Below are 18,801 nucleotides of genomic sequence, written 5' to 3'. Positions count from 1 at the left end.
TCAACTAAAGATACTCTCACATTGTTGAGGCAGCAGGCATTCCAGGGGTCAGGGCCATCGATAATGAAGCACTGGCAATATATCTCCAAGATAGAAAGGTGTATGACTTTGGTTGAGGAAGCAGTGTTTGGAGAGCAGAACTTGCAAGTGGTAGTCTTCCCATGTGCCTGCTTTGCCTGCTTGTGCTGTTATTGGTGGTAGAGGTTTGGGAGGTGTTGGAGTAGCCTGTATGAGTAAATGAAACACAATACAGCCGCGATGTGATTGTGGTGTAGGGGTGAGTGTTTTGGGACGGTGGATAGTATGGACTGCATTGTCCTGGTTGGTGTGATAGACTTTGCAAGTTGTTGGAAATGTAGACTTTCAGGCAACTGGAGAATATTTCATTACATTCCTGACCTGCCAAGTAAGTCGTCGAAAGGTTGTCAGAAAGTGAGTCCCTGAGGTTTCAGTCATTGGCTTGTTCTTGTCTTGATATTTATGTGACTGGGCCAGTTGAGTTTCTCATCAACTTTGACTGCCAGATGTTGAAGATGAGGAATTTTGTAATGGTCTGCTACTGAATGTCAAGGATAGATGTTTAGGTTCTTGCATCAGCTGGATTGATTAACCTCCAGCAACCATAACCATCTTCATTTCTGTGATACAGATTTCAATATTTAGAGTGTTTTAATGTTCGTTGAATCAGTTTTACCAGGATTCCATAATTCCACACTTTTAAATGGTGCTGAAACGAACAAAAGCACCATAGTCGGTGTGGTTGTTTTAATAGATTTTACTGGAACTCCCCCATGTGAGCTTATAAACATCACCCCCTGGGACCATTGTGACATCAGGGCAGGTAATGCTCCCAGTGTCTCAAGACTCTCAGCCCCGCACGAGCCTGCACTTTTGTGACTCGGTTCGCTTGGAGATTGGCGCAGCCTGCTACATGACACCCCCCCCCCCACCCTCCAGAACCAGTATCAGGAGGTGATGGGTCCATTCATTATATAAAGTTCTTTTGTTTAGGTGGCTGACCTCTCCACCATGGGCAAGCTACCAGCACTGCTGCTGTGACGTGTGCTGGTTTGAGGCGGTCAGTGGTGAATGTTTCTTTCCTGCCTCCAATGTCCAGTACACACATCATTTTATTGTGTCGGAGCACTTTGTTAGGACCCTCATACGGCTGTTGAAGTGGAGTTCGATGTGTCCCCCTGTGCACAAACACATTCTGGAAGACCTTGAGCTCCCTTGGGATGTAGGAGGCAGTCAGACCATAGCGTGAAATTGGGACGGGTGCCAAGGTGCCAACTTGTCAGCTCTCATGTCAGGAGAGCTGTGGGTGGTCTTCTTGTCCTCAGGCTAGTGGTAAGAATTCATCTGGGACCATAAGTGAGGGTCCATTTGTGAGTTCAGCGGAGAACAAGGCCAGGTCTTCTTTTGGCACTGTACGGATTCCCAGTAGTACCCATTGGCAATTTGTCAGTCCAATTGGGGCCATTGAGTCGAGCCATTAAGACAGTTTTCAGTTGACGGTGAAGCCTCTTGACGAGGCCATTGGACTGCTGGTGGTAGGCCATGGTGCAATGTAATCGGGATAGCGCTGATCATAGTGTCGAGGTGAATTGCGCCCCTTGACTGAAGTTGTGACCGAAGTGTATGCAAGTTCTGGCCTAGAGGCCAATCTGTTTATGCACGCCACGCCACAGAAACTTGTTGGTGACCAGGTGCATCATAGCATGTATGGATGGGTGTGCTAAGCCATGAATGGCCTCAAACAAACCAAGCCCCCAACCACTGGTACAAAGGGTATGTCACAGAGAAGTCTAACTCTGGAACTTTCAAACCTCACATCCTCCAATTCGAGCCCCGAAATGGATGTACAGTAGGGTGGTATCTCTGCGTCCTGTAGCTGTATTGCTGCCAGAATGGTGTAGTTGATCCCAGGAGCTAAAGAGCTGATCAACTGAATGGATATATGGGAGAGTGCATCTGCCATGAGATTGCCCTTATTTGCAATGTGCCTGATGGTAGTAGTGTCTTCCAAGATGTAGGAGAGATGCCTCTTTTGTCTTGCAGACTATGAATCAGACCTCTTAGCAAAGGCGAATGCCAGGGGCTTGTGGTCAGTGAAAATGGTGAAATCCCTCCCTTCCAGGAAGTACCAGAAATAGCAGATGTGGTGCTCAATGCCGTGCTTTGGCATGGCTGAGGAGAATTGGGGTAGTGACTAAACTTGGGAACTCTGCTAAGCGTTGTGAGAGAAAGTCACTGTGTCGAGGTAAGGTGCCAGTAGAGTGACCTGGTATAGGGTGAAGGACTGAGGTCTTGGAGTTCACTAATGGTGCACTTTCAGGTCCACGAGAAGGTATTGGGGTTGAAGCAAGTCTGCACCCAACAGGGGTTGTGATACATCTGCCAGTGTGAAGGTCCATTTAAACCGGCAGGGGCTGAATTCCAGAGGGATGATCCGTACTCCATATGTTCAGATATTGCTGCCATTAGCCGCATTGAGGCAAGGCCCAGTCTTTCCCGCATGAGTGTCCCAGCTCATGGGAGGAAATACGCTGATCTCTGCTCCCGTGTCAACCAGGAAACGCCAACCAGAATGCCGGTCCCAAAGATGGAGCAGGCTATCTATGTGGCCGACCGTCATAGCCATCAATGACGGCCGGCCAAGACATTTCCAGGATGTGAGCAAGGTGGACGGTAGTGGTGGGCAACAGAACTCCACTGCCGATGGTAGTAGTACCACCGTTCCTTCTCCGACCTGTCCCCAGCAGTTAGGCTTTCTCTCCGGCACTGGAACAGTACGGACATCCTGGCGTGATGCAGAAACCTGGTTGATGGTTGCTCTGCCATATTGATTGGCCTATGTCGTAGCAACATAGTTGATGACAGGTCTTCCAAGTTGCTTAGTCTGCCATAGGGTGTCGACGCGTGCAGCCAACCTGCAAGGGTTGCCAAAGTTTTCATGGGCCATGAGCAAGCGAATGTCTTCCGGCATTCTAGGAATATGTGCTCAAACAGCAGGAAGGGTCTGTGACCAATCATCAGCACAGGCATGTCGCTCATGAGGGTAGATGGTGTGGGACACCCAGGCCATCCATGTGCAGCATCTTCACTGGTTGCTCGCAGCGGGAGAGCCCTAAGTGCGTATGTGGAGCACTTTGAGTGTCTCCTACTTGTCTTCTGTAGGGGGCTGCCAATCCTGCCAGTGGTCTCCATGTCTAGAGAACTGACTACGTAATAGTACTTTGTGGCGTCAGTGGTGATTTGCTTAACATGAAACTGGGCCTCAGCCTGCTGGAACCGGACAACAGGCTGTGAGATCCAGAATGTAGGCAGCTTCAAGGAGTCTGCGATAGCGTCATTCATCGTGAGGTCCAATTTTGCCGATTTGGGCCGTCAGGTTCACTAAATATAGTGAACAAAGACACAGTAGTTGGTGTAAGTCGGTTTAATTGATTTTACTGGATCTCCTGTGTGAGCTTATAACCTCAACCCCCATGATGTTTTGCTGCTCCCGGGACCATTGTGACGTCAGCCTGGAGGGCTGGCAGCACTCTCAATGTCTCTGGGCTCTCAGACCTGCAGGAACCTACACCTCCCATGACCTGGTTCACTTGCAGATCATTGCAGCCCACTACATTGTCTTAATATCAAGTGTAGTCATTCTATCCTCACCTCTAAAATTTGGCTCTTTGGTCTACGTTTGGTTCAAGGCTGTGATGAAATCTGGAGTCAAGTGTTTCTGAAGATTGTTCAGCAGGTTATTGGAGAGTAAAGTAAGTGTCAATTAGTAGCACTGGGTGGCTTCTACAATTCCTTTGCAGATGATGGAAAGTAAACTAAACGGGGGTTATTTAATGGATTAAATGTGCCCTTTTTTTCTTAACAGGACAAACTAGGACAATTTTCCACATTGTTAGGTAGATACTCACTTCTTCTAAAATGAATCAGCTTAGCTTCAGAGGTGGATAGATCTGGAGTTCAGATGTTAAGTACTATGGCTGGAATGTTGTCTGGTTGCATAACCTTTGCTGCACTCAGCTATTTCTTGGTATAAAGTGGAACTAATCACATTGGCTCCCATGTTGTTGGGGGATTCCAAGCAAAATATAAAGGCAGAACATTAAAAAAATTTTTTTTAATGTACCTTTTTTAATGAAGTACCTCATAGTTTTGCAATAGTGAAAGGTGAAAGAGCCAAGAACTTTCAAGAACAATTTGGATAAATGTATTATTATTAGCTGACATAATTTTCAAATATTACTTGAGTAGGCATTAAATATAAATAAATTTTACATTGCCTTATAAATTAAGATGTATAATTGAAGAGAACAAAATAGATGAAGCAATAATATGAGGTGAGTTTCATATTGTATATCAACTGGGACAAAAGTGGACAGAATCCGTGGACATCTCCATCAACTTGTATCTATGTCTAGTATCGGAAACACTGATGCTGATACTCTGCACTGGATTACCAGAAAGTCCCAGATGATTCACCAGTGGAATGGAAATCTATCATCTTAAACTGTGACATGAAAACTAGAAGTGATGAATTACCTGTTATCAACCTAATTTGATTTTGCCAAGTGAATGGAAAACCCAGCCAGGCTGACTATGGTGTTCTGGTGCAAGAACTGTCTAAACAGGAAGCGAATAAATCACAGGACCCAAATTACCTGGTTTCTAGCCTTTGGAACGAAGCTCTGTGGAGATAACTGAGGCTCTGGTTGTTGTATTTCAGACACCCATGGATTGGAAGGCAGCAAATGTAAGCCTGCTATTTTATGAAAGGTGGGAGGGGAAAAAAAAAATGCAGAACTTAAAAACTAATAGCTGGACACCATTAGTAGAGACAGTGCTGGAATTTACTATTAAGGAAGTGGTAAAGGACACTTGGTTAATAATAAGTTTGGGAAGAGCAAGCGGAAAACTGTGAAATCACATTTGACAAATCTTTTGGAATTTTTTGAGGTTGCCGCAAATAGAATTAGGAAAGAGAATTTAGATTTTTAGGTCTTCAGTCAAGTTATTAATCAAAATTGCAGTACGTGTTTTTGTGTATAATGGTGGATTTATTAAGGGTCAGAAAAGAGAAGAGGAACAAAAGGGTAATTTTTGAGTTGGAAGGCTGTGTCTAGTGGGGTACCACAGAGATCAGTGCTGGGGTTCTGGCTGTTTACAATCTATATCAATGATTTGGATGAAGGGATCAAGTGTAATTGATTTGAATTTGCTTGTGATTCCATACAGGGAAGCAGTGTAGCAGCGAGGAAATTGCAGAGAGGCTGTAAGAGGACACAAATAGTTGAGATAATGGAAAAATGGGAATCTCATGACGAAGCCTCATTGAATTTGTGGGGGAAAAAAGAAAGAGGAGTATTCTTTTAACAGCAAGAGACCAAAAAGTTTTGGTGTTTAGGGGGATTTGGATTAGTTAATATACTTGTTCAGTAAGCATGTAGATACGCTTCAGATAATATTTTGCGAGTGATTAGTTTGATTAATAGATTTCGACAATCTTTAGATCTTCCGATGGTGATATCCTTAGATGCAGAAAAAGCATTTGAAGATGCAGCCGTGGGGTTAACTTTCTTGTGCCTCCAGACAGTCCTGACCCAGTGAATGCTTCCAGCAATGATTGTTTTTGTAACTTGCTGAAAATTGTTTAACCTTTCCTGACTGCTTATTATGTTTTCATCAATTACTTTGAAGTACCTTGTATGCCGGCATGTAAGATGATCTTCAAAAGTTAAAAATGGGATTTTCCATCCATGGACTGGAAACAGGAGGCCGAAACTAATCCCGCATTCAGAGGGTGGAAACCGATGTCTTTCACGGCACTGTCCCTTCATGAATGTGAACTTGCCCACTGAGCTTCAGAACTTCTTGCCACTCTGCCTCGTGAATGTTCCTTTATCCGGAGGAGTCACGTGATGGAGTAGTGGCCGGACGGTGAACTCCAGCCCTCTCCAGAAAAGTCGGTAAAAACAAAGGAAAACACAAAGGCACAGAAATAAAAGTTACAGAAAAGTGAGTATAAAGGTGGAAAGAAGATGGCGACAAAAAAAGAAAAATCGAAAGCAACGGTAAGAAGAGAGGAAGAGAAGACAAAGGAGGAAAAAGGTGAAGGCCTTACCTGTCCGAAGAGGCCCGCTGCGGAGAGAGAAACCCGCTCCCTCAGGTCGGTAAATAATGGACTACAAAAATGGCTCGCAGAGCCGAGTAAAAGTGCGCAACCGCGCATGCACGATACTTCACGCATGCGCGATGCGAATGAAAAAAAACACACCGACGGGAGGGGGGACCAGCTGGGGAGTCGATCTCCACAGCCGGCAACGACAGCTGCAGAACACCTGCAGCAAGAAGAGACCACAGAAGACAATGGAAACAAGAAAGAAGAGGAGGAAAGGGCATCAAAGAAACAACAGATGGCCAACCCAGAGGAAGAAGAAGAGGAGGAAGAGTACAGGGAAATAGAAGAAGAAAAGAAAGGCAAGGTAAAGGATATACTTGCTCTTATTAAAGGATACATGGAGTCATTTAAAGAATGGCAAACACAGGAATTTAAGGATTTAAGAAAAAGAATAAACAACACAGAAGAGAAAATAAATAAAATGGAGATGACCTTAACAGAAATGGGAAAGAAAATGGACAAGATGGAAGAGCGGGCAGTAGCAGCAGAAATGGAGGTAGAAGACTTAAAAAAGAAATTGGAGAAATCTAATAAAAAAACTAAAGAGACACAAGAACTACTAGCTCAAAAAATAGATACAATGGAAAACCATAACAGAAGAAATAACATAAAGATAGTGGGCCTTAAGGAAGATGAAGAAGGCAAGAATATGAGGGAGTTTATAAAAGAGTGGATCCCTAAGACCCTAGGATGTCCAGAACTACAGCAAGAAATGGAAATAGAAAGGGCACATAGAGTATTGGCCTCTAAACCACAACCACAACAAAAACCAAGATCTATTGTAGTAAAATTCCTAAGATATACTACAAGAGAAAAGGTACTGAAGAAGACAATGGAAAAAGTAAGAGAGGGCAACAAACCACTGGAGTATAAAGGGCAAAAAATCTTCATTTATCCAGATATAAGTTTTGAACTCCTAAAGAAGAGAAAAGAGTTCAATACAGCAAAGGCGATTTTATGGAAGAAAGGGTATAAATTTATACTAAAGCATCCAGCGGTATTGAAAATATTTATTCCAGGACAACAAAACAGACTATTCTCGGATCCAGAAGAAGCACGAAAATTTGCAGAACAATTACAAAAATAGACTGAGGGAGGAAGACGGGTAATGAGAGTTAAAATGATCACGATTGATATGTATGTGGGTAAAGACAAAAATAGACTGAGGGAGGAAGACGGGTAATGAGAGTTAAAATGATCACGATTGATATGTATGTGGGTAAAGACAAAAATAGACTGAGGGATGAAGACGGGTAATGAGAGTAAAAATGATCACGATTGATATGTATGCGGGTAAAGAGGTATAAGAGTGAATAGAGACAATGAGCATACATGAATATATCTGTGCTTAGAGGAAAATATAGATAGTATAGACAAGAATTAATAAGGGAAGGTAATGGAATAGAGAGAATAAGGAGGGAATTAAAAGAGTGACCTTTGTGACATATGAAAAGTGAAATCTTTTCTGGGGGAGGCGGGGTGGGGGGAAATAGCGGTCACTGCAAAATCAGTTGACGCTTGCGAGTGGATTCGCAAATCCAAATGGAGAGGGGAGATGTGGTTGTCCGACAAGGGATAAAGGACAACTCAGGAGGTGAAGGGGAGATTGGGGATAAATAAGATAGAAATAGGAGAATAAGGAAAATGTTGGATGTTGTAGGAATGTTGTCTTATAAAGAGTTGAAAATAAGAAAACAGAAATGGAAAAGGAGGAAAGGTAATGATGGAAAAACGGAAAGAGAAGATAAACAAAATATAAAAGGGCTACGCTGAACTATATGTCTTTAAATATTAATGGAATACATAACCAAATTAAAAGGAAGAAACTACTAAATTTAAATGAATAAATGTATTCCATTAGAAAAAAAATAACATATAGGTTAAAAAATAATATTGAAATATTCGAACAAGTATAGGAGCCTTACATTAAATACAATAGCGAAAACCTACCGGGGACAAACATTACCTAAGTTGATGGAAGGAGAAGGAAAGAAAAGAATGGACTCAGTAGAATTTCTGGTGTAATTTTGTTGAATGACAACATTGTCTGACTGGCTTAATGCAACCTAGATTGTATACCTAAAATGGATGAGAGGGGGGGGTGGGGGGGGTGGTTTGGGAGGAAAGGGGGGGGGGAGAAAAAGTCACTGTATATGTGTGAAAAAGAAATAGTGTATATCATGGCTAATGTGATTTATGGTGTGAAAAAAAAATTAAAAAAAAAAAGAAAAAAAAAACTTTAAAATGTCACCTCCAAATCAGGGATCGTCTTGTATGCCAGGTTGATAATCCGGACCTTGACAGCGAAGTGTCAACACCACTGTCATGTTCCCACCGGCTCCAATGCAATCTGAGCATGTCCTGTCAGTTATCAATGAAGTTTCAGTTCTCCTCTGCGGGGTCCATCCACCCAATCCAACTGCCATCAAATCTGTACTTGCTTTAACTGGCCTGTTACAGGAGCAGATGGTGGTTTATGTTAAAATAGGTTAATAAAATTAAAACCTTTACAGGGTAATTTGGTATTAAAATATTGTGATTTGCTTTTAACAGCATCCACTGGTTAGTGGGAAGATCCATATTTTGGGATCATTATACAAAGGGTATCTATCACTCAAAACCTCCATTTTGGGTGGAAATTCTATGGTCGCGCTATAAATGAATACCTTTTATAGTTAAGTGCAACACACGAACTTGCACAATGAGCATGTATAATAAAACAAGTCTAACTGCAGCTCCTGTCATTTCTCTCTGGTCAAAAAACACTGTTCACTGATCTGTTTTCAAGCTAGATACATTTTTGAATGTGGTAGATATATTGAGAAGGCTGTTTATGTAATATTTGGGAACATTGGCTTTATTCATCATAAGAATGTTAAAGCAGTTCTTTTCCAAATTTATGCTGTCAGTTCCTCCTAATACCACACATTTACTTTACTAGCATGGCTTGTGCTGTCATTTGCTAAACACCTTTTAAAGGTTCATGTACATAGTGTAAACCTCTCCCACTTGTACTTCATCAAAGAACTCCGTCAAGTTAATCAAAAGCAATTTGTCTTTCACTAAACAGGGTTCATTTTCTGCATAATCTCTCATTTACCAATTTATTTTTGATCAAGATTAATGTCTTTGCATTTTTCTCACACAGACTCTAGGTGGATTGGGCCCTAGTATTTTTGAACAGTGCTTGGACACTTTTCATATTTCTTATGAATTAATGGAGGCCAGCTTCCACCGAACATAGAGCTCAGAATCAATCCCAGGTTCCTGGAGCTGTGAGGCAGCAGCGCTATCACCTGTGCCAATGTGCTGTCTGGAAGCATTCTTCAGTGTATATTTAGAAATAAATGGGCTTGCCTGTAGAAAGCAGAGAGTAGAGGTGGATGGAAAGTATTCTACCTGGAGGTCAATGACTAGGGGAATTTCGCAGGGATTTGTTTTGGGACTCTCTTTGTGACTTTTTTTTATATATAATCTGGACAAAGAGTAGAGGAATGGGTCAGTAAGTTTGTAGATGATGTGCAGATTGGAAGTGTTGTGGATGATGTTGAAGGTTCTTGTAGGTTAAAGCAGGATATAGACAGGATGTAGAGTTGGGCAGAAAAGTGGCAGATGGAGTTCAATCTCTACAAATGTGAGATTATGCATTTTGGAAGGTCAAACTTGAAGGCAGAGTACATCGTTAATGCTTAACAGTGTGGAAGAATAGAAGGACCTTAGGGTCTAAATCCATTGATCTCTAAATGTTGCTGTGCAGGTTGACAAGATAGTTAAGAAAATTTATGGTTTGCTGGGCTTCATTACTTAGGGGATTGAGTTATCTGGTGAGACCACACATGGAATATTGAGTTCAGTTCTGGTCACCTCATTACAGGAAGGATGTGGAAGCTATGAAGAGGGTGCAGAAGAGATTTACCAGGATGTTGCTTGGATTGGAATATATGCCTTATGAGCAAGGTTATCCGAGCTAGGGATTTTCTCTTTGGAGTGAGAATGATGCAAGGTGACTTAAAGGTCTACAAGATTATGAGAGGCATTGATAAGATACACAGTACATTTTAATAGCAAAACACCAGAGGTTATCTATACAGAGTGAAGGGAGGAGAGACATCAAGGGTAAGTTTATTTACACAGAGAGTTGTGGAGGCTGGAAAAATAGGGGCATTTAAGAGAATCTTAGACAGGCACATAAATGAAAGAAAAATAGAGGATTATGAGGTAGGGAGCATTTTTGGATAAAAAATATAAATTTAATTTATACTATCTCTGTGACTGAAGCAAGGAAGAATTTTAATCCATCTGTAAATTGTATTTGTGTATGGGACAGTAAACTCTAATAAACAAGTTATGTGCACCCCACTGTGCTTCATAGAGTAGATAATTCCACACAGGAACATTGGGACTATGTTTCAGTTGTGCAGCTAGTATATCACAATGTGCAAAATAAAATGAGACACTGGGTCTGAGGGAGAGGTGGAAGGCTGGGGATGGTTATGATGAGGGCTGAAAGTTAAGGGACCATGTTGGGGAGTAAAGGGACAGCAGAGTTTGGAGGAGGGAAAGTCATTAGTGGGTTGGAGCAAAAAACAAAATGTTGAAAGAACTCCTTAGGTCAATCAACATCTGTGGATGCAAAAAGTGGAAGTTGACGGTTTAGGCCAAGACCAGGCATCAGGACTGAGAGGGTAGAGGAAAGATTTAAAGTAAGAAGCATAAAAGGATAAAGGCTGGTAAATGAAAGATAAAAGGGATAATGGGCAAATGGAATCAGGTGGGACCCAATGAGGAGGTGATGATGGGCAGATAGAAACATTGAGGAAGGGAATGAGATTCTATAGATCCTTGATTTTGTAAAAAATAGGACCATTGGGGAAGGGGATGAGAGAGAAAGGCAAAAGGAGAAAAAAATGAGGGCGGATCAGTGGGTGTATGTGGGAGGAGAGCATCAGGGGGTGCAATTTACAAGACGAATCTGAGATGATGTTCTTCCAGTTTACATTTGGCCTCTCTATACCTTGGGGAAGGCAGAAGACAGACAAGACTGTGTGGGAGGGGGAAGGAAAGTGGCATGCAACTGGAAACTTGTGATGGCTATTGCAGGCAGAGCACCTGAACAATTTCCTCATCTACACTTGGTTTCATCAATGAGGAGGAGGCCAGATTATGAGCAAGGAATGCAGGAGACCAGGTTGGAAGAGATGAGGGAGAGCTTTTATCTCACCCGGAAGGGTTGTTGATGAGCAAGGAGCTGAAAGGACCTTCAGTTGTCTGGAAAATTCTGGGGGAACCGGGAGGGCTAGGTGGGAGAAATGAGTGGACTAGGGAGTCCAGGAGTGGATAGGAGCCGGAGTATGGAGGCCTTCAACATGACAGTGGCATGCTAGTGCATTGGGCTATTGGAGCCTTCAAGATGTTGGAAGATTGGATGTTCAGGGTGATTGGCGGGCTGGCCTCATGAAATGAAGAATTTGGGGAATACTGACTATCCGAAGGTGAAGAAACGGTGGGGGTAGGGGGGTGGAGAGGGAAGAGAGAGAGACAGAGAGAGAGAGAGGGGGAGGGAGAGATTTGCCTCCACTGAGACTTGCTACATGAACTGTTTCAGACCTTTATCTGATGGCTTATTTTTCTCTCACTAAAGGAACAGATTTTGAAAATCAAGAGGAGCTGGAGGAGAAGACAAGGCTAATAAACCAGGTTTTGGAACTGCAGCACACACTTGAAGGTAATTAGGATTTCCCCTCATTTATGCTGTCCTCTCGTGCTCACTTCCTTTTCCATGGCTCTTCCCGTTTTCTGTACTGAGCCTTCTCAGTTTCACAGTTCTCTCTCATGATATTTTGATATTTCCCCCTCTGCTTGCTGGCATTTTTTTTCTGCCATCACCTCTTTCTTCCTGCATTTGATTTTATTTCTTTCAATTTTTGTTTCATTTTTAGTCTTTTTACTCATTTATAAATTTTTTCTGTTTTCTTTACCACTGCCTTTCTATGCTACAATATCTCTGTACCTATTGCACTCCCTCTCCTTCAGCTCAGTGGTTTGTTGTTGCCCTTGGCAGGTTTGTGTTTTTCTCCTTTTATAATGCCTTCTCTTTCTCTGCTTGAATATTGTTCATTTTTGCATCCTTTTTTTCATTGCTCCATTTCATTCTCATCTCGGTGAATTCAATCTCTCTGCACTCCCTCAATTCCCTCCTGGCCTGTCTGCGTTGTTTTCCCATCCCCTTCAACTCCTCACCCACATCTCTTCTTCTCCAGCTCTCGAATAGAAATAAAAATATGGGGAACGTGCAGCAGGTCAGGTAGTATCTGGGGAGAGAAACAATTAACGTTTTGGTCCTACAAACTTTTATCAGAATTTCTTCACCGATTTAATGCCCTGACTTGAAACGTTAATATTTCCTCTTTCCACGGTGCTGCCCAACCTGCTGAATATTTCCAGCATTTTCTGTTTTTGCTTCCAATTTCCAGCACTTTTAAATTTGTATTTGCTGCTCTTACGACTTTGATTTCAGTCTCGCATTCGTTAAAAGTATTTTCTTTCACCTTAATTTAATTTGTTCCAGGTGCTTGGTTTGTTTCTCTGCTCTATCCTGAGTGTATATATGGTTTACAGATCTGTCAGCCAGAGTTGATGCTGTTAAAGAAGAGAACCTGAAACTCAAATCTGAGAACCAGGTGCTTGGTCAGTACATTGAAAACCTCATGTCAGCCTCCAGTGTCTTTCAAACAACAGAGTCGAAGAACAAGAGAAAGTAAGGAGCTCATTCCACTGATATCCCTCAGCTTTATATCTTGACAGGTGTAGTGGGCTAATCTGCATGTTGTGTCCATCCGTGTGAAATCTCAGTTTGACCTTTTCACCTGAAGATAAAGATGAAATATTCTCAGGTACCTGATTCTGTTTGAGATTTGATTGAATAAATATAATTCATACAATAATTTACAACTCATTTCAAAAGTCAGCAAACAGGACTTAAATTTGTGATCTGATATATAAAAAAAAAATCATTCACAATATCTGAGTATTCCATGATAAAAAAAAATCTTTCTTAAAGTCTGTAACTGAAAGCAAAAAAAACCCAATGAAAATAATTGGTTGAGTATGCAGAACTTGCAGAATTTCGTTGCTCATATGTCATTTAATAACAATTCTGGGAACAAAAGGAGGATAGCAACTTTCTGAAGGGAAATCAGTCTGATGTGAGCAAACTAGCTGCTTTTGAGCTACCAGAGCAGGTGCTCACTCAGCTACATTCTGTTCTGGGTCTGAATATTTAACAAAAATTATTGAGAAATCAAAGTTAGGGCCAAGGATAAAAGGCTTCAAGGAAACTCCATGAACAGTAAAAAAAACAGAAAATGCTGGAAAAACAGAAAATGCTGGAAATATTCAGCAGGTTGGGCAGCACTGTGGAAAGAGGAAAAGAGGAAATATTAACGTTTCAAGTCAGGGCATCTCATCAGTGAAGAAATTCTGATAAAAGTTTGTAGGACCAAAACTCAGTATGTAAAAGTAAAAGACACAAATTTCTTGTTTATTTTTATCAAGTGATGACATTGTTTAATGGGTTTAATGTATCTTATAGATTGAACTTTGAATAAATGGGAAGGGGGGGAGAGGGAGGGAGGGAAGGGAGGGGGAAAAGGGGAGAAAATGACACTATATATTCAAGAGAGAAATGTCTATGTATTTTGGTCAGTAGGTTTATAGTGTGAAAAATATTTTTTTTTTAACAGTGCATGAGAAGGAGTGTGAGCTGCATAAGAAGTGAGATTAATTTAGAAGCTACACGTATTCAGAAATTTAAATATGTTTTCTAGATATATCAGAGTAATGAACAATTCCATTTTAGGACTTGTCATCAAAAACTTGGATACTAGCATCAGGGGGTCACAGCAAAAAGGTCAGACATGGGGGAGATGGGTATTTGGCTATCAAGTGTCAGCTGGGGGTTGGAGATCAAGCCCTCCATCAAGTGCACGGGAAGGTCAGATGATTGGGGACTTGCATCATTGATGAATCAGGAGATCAGTGGATCAGGTTATTGGAGGTACAGGTGACAGGGCCTTGGGATGTTGGAGGCGAAGGATAAGGTGATTAGGGCCATTGGCATCTTGAGCAAATTTAGCAGCAAGTACCATTCATTCTTCAGACTAGTGGCATGTATCCCTCAACACGCCCTATTTCCTGGGTGATGTCGATGCCTCGCATGTCGGAGCCCAAACCATTCCCTTAGTGAAAAATAAAGAACAGAGTGAAATATTTGTTTCTCAAGCCCTTCAGCACAGCCAATTCTCTGCATGAGAGGGCAGGCGGGTGATGTCCAGCTGCATCTCTTGGTGCCAGAACAGGGAGCAACAGACAAAGGCACCATTTCTTCGGTGGCCACTTGTTCCATTCCCCACCCCCAGCAGCACATGGCACTTTCTGTTTCAGGGCTCTGCTTAAATCAGCTACTTTTACTGAATCCAAACAGGTGAAAAGGTGAAACAGCCAGATTATTTGAACAATTCAGTTCATTTGCCGCAATGAACAAATTAATTTCAATAAAAAAATGTCCTTTTTTATTTTCCAGACCAACCAAAAGCTCCAAGAAGACAGACAAATAATAGTAACATTAATTATGGTAAAGGGCACTGAGAATTGAGACTGTCCAGTGTTAGACTGTGTAACCCTGTTAGAACAATAGCTTATTGTCTTGAGTCAGCTTGGATATCTTTTGTATGTAGTCTATTTAATTATGGAATAATAAACGCTAATGCTCATATTGGTATATGTGCCTCTCCTTTGGTAACAGGCTTCTGTGTGCTTTGTCTATTTTGTGAATTGTTCTAAATATATACAGCATGGAGTTAGTAATTTACTCCCAGGCTTGAGGGCAATATATTCATTGAGAAAGACTGAAAAATCACACTGACCCTTCTGTTTCTAAACCATTAATTACCATGGATTTACTTGCTTTATTTAATCTCAGGATTACTATATTGTAATAGAAATGAATGAATATGATCTTTAGCCTATCTAAAAACATTCTTCGAGAAAGATTCAATAGCTCTTTCTCCCAACCACTCATCCATTTCTGGATTGATTCTGAATTATTTTTCGTTTGATTTCTCTCCAAAGTTTTCTCCGCTTGTTTCCAGTTTGCTACTTGAGGATTAACATTCTGCACATTCCAATCCTTGTGCTATGTGCTGGTTTTCCATCATTTTGGTATATTTATTGCTTCTCTGAGAGAGCATTCTTGCTGCCTCATTTAAAGACTGAAAAACCAGGGTTTGTGCAGTTTTTCTTTGTAACTGAATCCTTGAAACTAAGGACTCAGTCTTGGACTTCTAACAGCATCATGTTTGTCTCAGCGACCAAAAAACCATTCAGAATAATCAAGATTTGTACAGTTTTGGCCACATAATATGACATTTTGCAAAATGTTATTAACTTTGTGGCTGTGTGCTCCCAGTGTTCATTTTTCACTAGCTATATTGCTGTGATAGTCTACTAAAACCTTGAAATCTCTGAACATTTACACATATGGTGTTGACTATCCATTTGGAACATGCCACATATTGGCATATTTGTATTTTGAAATTGTAGAAAAGAAACAATCTCATCGAGATCAATTAGTCAAAAGAAATACAGATAGATGAATTTGGAAAATAAGGTCATGTTAAAGAGAAGAGGCAGTTGAACAAATGATACAATGGATGATATTTACAAGGATACTATTTAAAACCATACGCAGTAATACAGGAGTATTCCGGTTTTAGAGGATTTCTTAGTTAAGGAGATATACACTTGTGTTGGCGATACATCTAGGTTCACTAGATGATGGTTCTGTTTGAGGGAAGGTTGAAGAGCTTGGACCAACGTTTATTACAATTTATAAGTATGAAAGATCGTGTTATTGAACATAGAACATTCAGCTGTCTGAATATATCAGTCAGCCCTCGATGTTGTGCCGACCTATATATTCCTACCAAAAAAAACAAAATCTTCCTACTTCATAACCCTATACTTTTCTTTCATCCATGCGCTTGTCTAAGAGTCAATCTTATCAATGATCCTGATCGGGCTTGACAGTGAATTTTTAAAAACATTTTCTAAGCTGTGAATATTACTGGAAGGGCAAGCATTTATTGCCTATCCTCATATTCTTGAGAAGATTGTGGTGTCACCTGCATGAATCAGTACTGTACATCTAGGGTGAAGATACTGCCTCAGTAATGTTGGGAAGTCAAGGATTTTGGCCTAGTGATAATGAAAATGTGGCAATGCATTTTGATGTCAGGGTGGTATGTGATTTGGGAGTATATAGGTGCCCTTGTAATTGGTGGTGGGTTGCTGGTTTTGGGTGGTGGTGTTAAAGTAGTCTGGGTGAGAAGGTGCAATGCATATTTTAAACAGTACGCATGAAGCCCCTGTGCACAGGTGGTGAAATGAATGATTAGGGAGGTTGATGGGGTGCTAATGTAGGCTTCTCTACCTTTGATGGCATTGAGCTTCTTGAAGGTTGTTGGAACTGTACCCAGCCAGACAAGTGGAGAGTATTCCATCACAATCCTGACGTGCCTGAGAGGGTGAAATCCTCTTGAGCATTTAGGAGGTGAATCACTCACTGGAGGATATTCCAGTCTCTAACTTGATCTTGTAGCCACAGGTATGTGGCTGGTCCAATTGTAATTATAATCCATAGTGATCCCCAGGATATTGATGGAAGGGAACTCAATGGTAATGATGGCATTGGATATCAGTGGTAGGTGGTTAACTTACTCTTGTTGGAGATGGTCATTGCCCAGCACTTCTATGGTCTATTTTATTTGCACTCATCAGCTTATATATGAGTTGTCGAGGTCATGCTATATGCATGTAGAGTGCTTTATTTGGTGAGGATTTGTGAATGGAGTTGAAAATTACATAATCTTTCTTTTCCCAGGGCATAGATTTAAAGTGAGAGGGAGGAAAATTTAAAGAGGCAAGATTTTCATGCAGAAGGTGATGGGTATACAGAATGAGTAGCTGGACTATATTGCTAGAGGTAGGGTTCTGGACCATCAATTGTCACTTTGAATTTTCTTTTGTCCAAGGTATAATGAGTGATTTCCTTTCGATGCTCATCAATTCCAATTTCACTGAAACTCTGAAGTGCCACACTTTGTCAAATACTGCCTGTTGTCAAGGGCACTTTCACCTTAGTTCAGAAATCAGATCTTCGGTGTTTGGTTCAGAGCATGTTTCCCTGTGTAGAATATGCTTTCATTTACCCTTATAAATTGAAGACTGGTATTTGCATGCTTTGATCTGGAAATTATTGTTGATGGTATTGGTGAACGTGCAGTTGATGTGTCAATCATTCCCCTGCCTGACATTGCAAAGACTATAGTTATTTTAAAATCATCTTTGGTTGTACTTACCAAATATGAAAGGATGCACGCATCACAGGAATGAAAATGCATCATCAGTTACTTTCCACAGCTGAGTTGGAAGTATGTCCTCTTGTTGATTATCTGGACCACGTTAATATATTAAGTTGAATGGTCAGTCGTTAACAGGGCCTGGAACTTTGCCAGCTATTGACTGAGATATTAGTTGTAGTTGGCTTCAGGAGTGCAGTGCTAATATTTAAGTGTCGAAGCTCACCAAAATGGTGACAAGGAGGTTGTATTTGCCATTATATGATTGATGGCCAACGGTTGGACGAGCGGTCGTGGAAGAAACAGGTTCAATGTATGTCCAGAATAGCACTCAACAGGGGTAGGGGATGGGTCGCAGCCTTCCACTGCCCAGAGCGGCCCCATGAGGTGGCTCCGGTGAGCTCCGACAGCACTGTGCCTTTGATAAATATCTGTGAATACCTCAGTAAGTTGGTCGGCACAGATTTTTAATACTCGGCCAGGTACTTCATTGAGGCCTGGTGCTTCCCTCAGATTCACTCTCCTGAAGGCAGCCCACACGTCAGACTCCTGAATAAAGTTGACTGTCCCACAGCCGCCTCCCCAATTCAGGACAGTTGACCAGAAAGGACATACCTCCATTCTATTGATAACACCCAGTCTTTTGGAGTTATTGATAGTGATTGAGTCTGTTATTTTTCCAGATTTGGTTTTGTAACAGGTTATGGCATTTAGAGCCAAGTCCAATAGAAGCTGTCATGAAGAGAGTCCTTTCAACAGACCTTCATAGGATTTTCTGCAACTCCCAGATCCTGTTTCATCCTTCATTGCTTTTTCAAAATGAAAACACAGCGCCTTGTAATTTTGCCACACCGCTGAAACGAGCTACCTACCCACCTGGTGCCCAGTGCACGACCTATTTTGCAAATTTGTTGTTCTAGTTGAGAGGCACATTCAGACAGTTCCTATTGATTTAGAGGTGATCTACTATATACAGAGTACAATTTGTCCATAAATGATTGAAAATAATTAATTCCATGAACTTCTCTCATCGAATCTGTGATTAAGGGTAATGTTTCTTGAGAATTGTAGCAATACCTGATTTGCATTACACTCGCTCCATCACGAGCAAATGCTACAAGGTTCTGTTTCAAATAACAGTCATAAAACCCATGGTTACTGAGATAGTTCAATAGATGCTTAGCAATAGTTGTA

The 18,801-nt window shown here is 41.3% G+C and overlaps 1 protein-coding gene across 1 annotated transcript; it reads left to right on the top strand.

The window, feature by feature from the left end:
- The first annotated feature begins 288 nt into the window (after positions 1-288).
- Positions 289-14,961, top strand: LOC138740528 (short coiled-coil protein B-like). Its single transcript, XM_069893319.1, has 4 exons — positions 289-406; positions 11,832-11,915; positions 12,809-12,994; positions 14,772-14,961. Exons 1-3 carry the CDS (start codon positions 304-306, stop codon positions 12,949-12,951), a joined length of 330 nt encoding a protein of 109 aa, XP_069749420.1. The 5' UTR covers positions 289-303; the 3' UTR covers positions 12,952-12,994; positions 14,772-14,961.
- Positions 14,962-18,801: the final 3,840 nt, after the last annotated feature.

Source organism: Narcine bancroftii, chromosome 8, assembly GCF_036971445.1.
Source record: "Narcine bancroftii isolate sNarBan1 chromosome 8, sNarBan1.hap1, whole genome shotgun sequence".
Classification (NCBI taxonomy): Eukaryota; Metazoa; Chordata; class Chondrichthyes; order Torpediniformes; family Narcinidae; genus Narcine; species Narcine bancroftii.
The sequence above is the reverse complement of the archived record's forward strand: the minus strand, read 5'-3'. Positions and strand labels throughout refer to the sequence as shown.

Bases quoted from the DNA above. Each gene is read 5' to 3' on its own strand.
- LOC138740528 (XM_069893319.1), top strand. From the start codon at position 304: ATGGACTGCATTGTCCTGGTTGGTGTGATAGACTTTGCAAGTTGTTGG. The intron at 407-11,831 runs GTAAGTCGTCGA...CTCTCACTAAAG, and splicing joins TTACATTCCTGACCTGCCAA to GAACAGATTTTGAAAATCAA. The intron at 11,916-12,808 runs GTAATTAGGATT...TATGGTTTACAG, and splicing joins ACTGCAGCACACACTTGAAG to ATCTGTCAGCCAGAGTTGAT.